The sequence below is a fragment of the Eleginops maclovinus genome, chromosome 2 (genome assembly GCF_036324505.1).
Source record: "Eleginops maclovinus isolate JMC-PN-2008 ecotype Puerto Natales chromosome 2, JC_Emac_rtc_rv5, whole genome shotgun sequence".
Taxonomy (NCBI): domain Eukaryota; kingdom Metazoa; phylum Chordata; class Actinopteri; order Perciformes; family Eleginopidae; genus Eleginops; species Eleginops maclovinus.
In genome coordinates this window covers 26,759,319-26,765,822 of record NC_086350.1, presented here as the reverse complement: position 1 = coordinate 26,765,822, position 6,504 = coordinate 26,759,319, and the positions used below count along the sequence as shown (strand labels likewise).

General features: G+C 38.8%; 1 protein-coding gene across 1 annotated transcript; it reads right to left on the bottom strand.

The window, feature by feature from the left end:
• Positions 1 to 839: 839 nt before the first annotated feature.
• On the bottom strand, positions 840 to 3,242 carry LOC134873759 (charged multivesicular body protein 4b-like). The gene is made up of 5 exons (XM_063897595.1): positions 3,049 to 3,242; positions 2,030 to 2,126; positions 1,359 to 1,476; positions 1,152 to 1,263; positions 840 to 1,049 (listed from the first exon to the last, which is right to left on the bottom strand). The coding sequence occupies exons 1-5, from the start codon at positions 3,218 to 3,220 to the stop codon at positions 979 to 981; spliced, it is 570 nt and encodes a 189-aa protein (XP_063753665.1). The 5' UTR covers positions 3,221 to 3,242; the 3' UTR covers positions 840 to 978.
• Between the last annotated feature and the right edge of the window lie 3,262 nt (positions 3,243 to 6,504).

Genomic DNA, 6,504 nt, shown 5'->3' with positions numbered 1-6,504 from the left:
AAAAAGCCCAATAACTTATTTCCATGACCACATGACCCTTCATATTTCCCCTTATTAGAACAATCTGAGGCTCCTGTTTTAAGGATGAGCTGCTTTTTGTAACAAAATAAATGGAACCCTGCGGAGAGCTGTAGGCTGGTTTTTCATATATTCAAGTATCAAGCATAATTTACATTTGATTGATTTTGCTAACTTATAACTGAACTTATGAGGCAATATACCCCATCTCTAGTGAGGGGCCCAGCCCTTCGTATGTTTTTCTGTTTGTGGCCCCTGCACTACATCAAGGTGTCTACCCTGCTGCCTCTGAAACCACTGCTGACCGAATGACCCTGGAGTCAGTTAAGGATATCAGCCACCGGTTAACGGCAGCTCTCCTCCTATGATCTGAGAAAATTAGACTATGTATATTCAGTTATGTCCTTTTCTGCATCTGCTGTTGTGCTGCTATTGTGTTTATCGTTGTCTGCTCTCTCATGACGCAGAGTTCTCTTCAATCCAAACCCCAAGAACTCTAATCGTTTTTCTTGCTCAAGAGGCTGCTTATACAACTTTAGGGAGATTTGTGTTACTTGAGGCCTTCTGGAGAAACCAATTACTTGTGCTTTTGCTACAGATAGTTTAAATAGTTGGAATTGCTTGTTTCCCACTTTCACTATCGCAGACTGCATTTAAAATGTGCTACTTTGCATGTGCATGTACCGCCCCCTTTTGGTGTGGATAGTAACTGCACATTATAAACTGCAAACATATTAAACGGAAGTCACAAATATCACAAACTACGTGGCGAGTCCAGTATATATAGTATTGTGTAATAAACTGTATCACAGAACTCAAAATACTTCAATATAAATGATTTTTCTGTATTAGCTTACGCATTACATGTAATGCTCTCACAAAACTCCCATAAGAATCCATTAATTTCTGCTTATTTATTCCATCCTTTCCTCTGACTGCCTGTGTTTGTGGCTGATGTGTCTATGAGGGAGCACTCGCCCAGCTCCTCAGTCGCTCTAAATCTCCTTCAATGTCCTCTTCCTCTGTCATGGCTTTGGAGAGGAAAGAAAACGTGTTGGATCTGTGGTGTGACACATCCTGTTTTACCTGCTAAACTAACAAAAAGTGTTTTGTGGTTGATGTGCAGTTGTTACCAGGTTGAGAAGGTGATGCAGTGGACGACAGTCTCTTCTCTGTTTTGTCTTTATTAAGGACACTCTCATCCACACTCATCTCCAGCCTCTGCAGCTCTGCCAGCAGCTCGTCCTGAGGGAGACACACACATAGAAGACTCAGTTAAATAAATACAAATATATATGTTTTAAATTCAGTCACACGAAAATAAAAATACTAAAGGATACCTCATCAAATTCCACTTCAAAGCCTGCAGAACTGAGGAGGGTTTCGGATATGTCCTGGGTCAGATCGGGCTCCTCTGTGATGTTCTTCATCACGTCATTCAGCTTGTTGACAATCTCTCTGCAAAAGCCAGCCCTCTAACGTTACATTTGTATTAGGCTTGAAAGAAGAATAGAATGATATGTTTGCTTTGAGACGGATGCAATCTCATAGTATTTCATGTAAATAATAACATCCACATACATTCACTCCACTTTGATTTACGCAACATTTCTGTATCCAGAGTGGCTGACATTTGTGCGAGTTCTCTCCTTTTTTTTCTATTTCATTTCTTGTTAATGATGTGTTTATTCTACAATGACATATATATTCATACATATACTTAAATGTGTTACTTTTTTTGCGACATTGTATTCCTGCTGGTAATCCCCATTTTTTAGAAATGTGTTACTATACACTGTTCTTTATTTTAAAAGGTATTTAAATATTGTAATCCGGCAATTTATTTTATTTTTTTACCAGAAATCTGATTACGTCTTTTTTTATGTAACTATAACGGAATAAGGTTACCCTTTTTTTGTATCCTGATAACATTACATATTTTCCAAGTGTGCAATTATTATGACACTGCTCATATCCTTAATTGTAATGAGCCGCTGTGCTGGTGCCTTACAAGTGTGCATGAGCAGACTTCATGGCCTTCACAGCGCAGTCGATGTACTTCAGATGTTTCTCATACCACTTCTTTCTCCTCAGCGCCTGCAGAGCAGCTGTGAGGAACGCATGGAGAGGTACAGTAAATGAGCTTGAACGTTCTCAAAAACAGAATGATGGGAATTGTAATTGTTTATGGTATCTGTCAGGTATGAAAACACAGGAAGCCTGCACGCTTCTTGGAGAATAGCTGAGCACATACTGTCACTACAGTGTGATACAGTATTGAACAGCGTTCCACAGCAGATACTATGACTTGTCACAGCATAGTGACTCTGCTCAATTTATAATCCCAGTAAGATATCATGCATGATAACAGGGATCATGAACTGGTGCATCCAAATGGGATACAGTTAGTGTTTAGAGTTGGATAATATGATGAAATAAAATAGGCCTACAGTAAAATGATATAACTTTGTCATGGTCAGACATTTATCTACACAGTGGTGTCCCCCTCTTGTTGTATTGGACCTTTTTGCACAATGATATAAATTCAAGGATCACTTCCCACTTATTTCTGACTATTGTAAATATGATGTATTATTTTCATCAGTGTGTTGAAGTTACATTGATTTAAAGGTTCAAAAGTTCAATTTAAGTATGCGTAAAAATAAGTGTGTATGGCAGTACTCTTATGGAATTTAACAAATGCTGATTATCACTTTGATCTAGATTTTTTAAAATCCATTAACAGTTTCTCAATTATTGTTATTTTCCTGTGTATGTCAAAATGGCTTGCAATCAGGTATTAATGTGATTTTATTTCAATACCTCTTTATGTAAGCAAAACTAAATGGCATAAATGAATGTAACAGCTGTGAACCATAACTTAGCTTAGCTAGTTCTTAGCAGAGTTGACGTTAGCTTGTGTGCTAGCTTAATAACTAAAGCTACATGTCGAAAAACACTGATAATACCTCTCTTGCTAGATTTAATGTTAATAATTGTAAAATGAATACACCAACACATTTAAGATACCTCGTCTGTTCTTCCTGCTGTTGTTCTTGGCAAACAGAAACTCCTGGTCAACCTTCTTCCTCAGAAATTCCCTTTTCTTCATCAGCAACTCCTCTCTGTCTGACAGAGTCTCCGTCTCCTCCTGTTTTGTCAGCTTCTCTCCCCCACTGAACAGCTTGCCGATGAAATACATGTCTGAGATGTTAGAGGTGACACAGAGGTAACTGACAGGGTCCACACCTGGTCTTGTACTGAATTATGGGGCAGTTGGTAGCATCAGTCTGTTACCTAGAAACCGCGCGCGCTCTGCAGACAGTGACCGTTTCAACCAGGCGGCGCAATTATCAAATCATGTATGCTACTCTAAATAAACACCATGAAACACTTTAAGCATTCGATCAAGGTCAAGTAGGCTACTGTAACGACTCAAATATGCTTGAGGTGTGTGAAACCTGTTGATAAGAGGTTTTCTGGTAATTGGAAAGTCAGGATTGCTCCAGATGGTATATGTGTTTGGTGGGTGAAATTGTGTTGTTCAATAATTCGTAGAATTTCCACCAGGCTGTCAGAGTTGTGGCTAGTGATTATTTTCATTATTAATCTGCAGATTCATTTTAGAGAAAAACATATTGTCCAAGAGGTCAGAAAATAATAATAAATAAAAAAGAGGGACGATTCAGTTTCTCAAAGTCCAAGGTATTTAAACCTTTTAAGAACAAAACCCAAATATCTTCTATCACTTCGGAATATTTCTGTGAATCCACTTTCTGTTTCAGTTATAATTATAACATCAGCAGTATGGCACCAATAGTACCACATCACAAGTTCCCTTTTGTATATTTAAAAAAAAAGTCAGATTGTGAATACATTTATTTTCATTGTGAACCAGAAGATGCAACATCATGTAATTTCTGAAATGTTTGCAAACTAACACTACAGTGACACTGGGTGTCTTGGGACTCCCTATACAGAGGATAACCCTTGATCTGTGTAGGGACTCAGCCTTTCCTCTGGCACCACCCTCTGGACCAAATGTGGCCTCCTTTATAGCACGTTTGTGTGTGATGGGGAAATGACATGTGTTTGTTGCTACAAATACTGCCAGTTGAAACAGGATCCTGGTGACAACATTGTTTGGAGGTAGTTCAGCGCTAACACATCACTGGGGGTACAGTATGTCACAGAACACAGAATCATTTACAGTTTTTTTCAATTGCTAAAACACTTTTTTTGAAAGCAGGGCTCATTTCCTCAAAATACTAAACACAATTCACAAAACCACACACTCAAAGTGGAAAACACCTCGTATATCTTGCAAAATGAAGCACTGCACCCAAAACTACATAAACACTTACCAAAACCAAACTTTAACACCAAATGGCACACACTTCATTCACACCACAAGGCACTTTGTCCAACCAACTACACACAGATGTGATCAATCTAAAGCACACTCATCTTATGGGCCTTTTTCTGTATGGGGAGAATTCTGCTCCAAAGAAATATTTGCAGAAACACAAATATTCTGTTGAAACAAACCTTCTTTATTTTTCTATACAACTAGCGCAACATGCATGCACAGCACATACAGTTATAGTTGTGTGAACAAAAATGTGCACAACATCAAAGACAGGAAATGGAAATGAAAACTTTGAGGGAAAATGTAAAAACATTTTTAAAAAAGAGGTAATATAAGTATTTTGAATCACATGCGTACTTATTCTGGTCAGAGGTTTTTGATTTCAGATTTCAAATTACAGTTTTTTACAATTGCTTAAACACAATTTTGGAAACCATCCTGGTTTATCAAAATACTTAACACAATTCACACATCCACACACCCAAACTGCAAAATACCTCATATATACTGCAAAATGAAGCACTGCAACCAAAACTACATATACCATTATGAAAATCAAACTTTTGCACCAAACGGCACACACTTCATTCAAATAGCCAGATTTTTGTCTCACCAACTACACCCTGTTGGGCAAAATGTAAAGCACTAACCTCTTTAGTAAGCTTTGCCATAATACTAAAATAGTTCAAATTGTTGAAAATTCTTCAGATTGTTCACATGCACAGAAATATTTGTAGATACACACACATGCTGCTGTTATTTTTTATGTTTCAACAAAAAAGTCAATGCAAAATATGAAAAGCAGATACATTGGAGTGAACAAAAATATGCTAACAAAAAACAGTAAACTGAAAAAGAAAATTACAGAAAAAATGTGCAGAAAAAAAATATATGAAAAAAGAGGCGAGAAAAATACTGTAATTAGGCAGCATCTTGCCACATATCTGGATCTGGCCACAACGCCTCGTCCACATCACAGGCAATATCTTCCCTTGACAGACATCGAGAGAAGAAGCGCCTTGAGTGCCTTATCCATCCCTGAATCGCACCCACATCAATTTCATCACATGCCTCTTCCATAGCCTGCAAAAGAGGCATGCGCACAAAGGGCTGCCGGTCGTAAACCTTCCACCGCCATGCTGAAAAGAACTCTTCTATGGGGTTCAAAAATTGTGAGTATGGTGGGAGGTATTGCACGACAAATGGTGGGTGGTCAGCAAACCAGGTTTGGACTGGGGCTGCAGGATGAAAGCTCACGTTGTCCCATACTATAACATACCTGTTTCTTCGATGCTTTGCATCATTCATACGCTCTGGTGGTATGAGAATATTGTGGAGTCTGTCCAGAAATGTGAGACAATGGGCTGTGTTGTATGGTCCAAGGTTGGCATGACGGTGGAGGACAGCATGCGTATTGGAGATGGCAGTGCACATTGTGATGTTCCCACCACGTTGGCCAGGAACATCTATAATGGCTCTGTGGCCAATGACGTTCCTTCCCCTTCTTCTGGTCTTTGCTAAGTTGAACCCAGCCTCATCTACAAAGATGAACTCATGCGGGATTGCATGAGCATCCATTTCCAGAACTCCCTAGAAACAAAGAACAAAAATCAGTCAACTTGGTGTTATCAGTACACTGGGAAACCATGTTGCATGTAGTGTACTGTAGTCAATATTGTACTCACATCCACATATGCTCTTCTGAGCTCTTTGTTTCTTTGAGAGTTTCTCTCAAAAGGCACCTTATAAAGTTGTTTCATACTGATTTGGTTTCGCTCGAGAACGCGAGCCAATGTGGACAAACTGACTTGTTGTTGAATACGGTGTTGTCTTGGATGATGTGACTTTGAATATCTCTTACAGTAATCTGATTTCATTACTTTCCAAAACCAAGTTTACAATAGCATAGGGCACTGCAGCCTGAAGATATTTCCCCCACAGTAGAGTAAATGATACAGGAAATGTGTACAGCAAGTGTATGACATCAGCCATTCATGAAGTAAACAGGTGTCACCCAACTGATACACTATGAAATGGCGTGTACTACAAAGTGTGAAAGAAATGTTGGTTGCATACCTGTGCTCCAGTCTAAATGTCCGGATGACAGAGGCGACAGT

Bases quoted from the DNA above. Each gene is read 5' to 3' on its own strand.
- LOC134873759 (XM_063897595.1), bottom strand. From the start codon at position 3,220: ATGTATTTCATCGGCAAGCTGTTCAGTGGGGGAGAGAAGCTGACAAAA. The intron at 1,477-2,029 runs GTAAGGCACCAG...TGGCTTTTGCAG, and splicing joins AAGTCTGCTCATGCACACTT to AGAGATTGTCAACAAGCTGA. The intron at 1,264-1,358 runs GTATCCTTTAGT...TGTCTCCCTCAG, and splicing joins TTGAAGTGGAATTTGATGAG to GACGAGCTGCTGGCAGAGCT.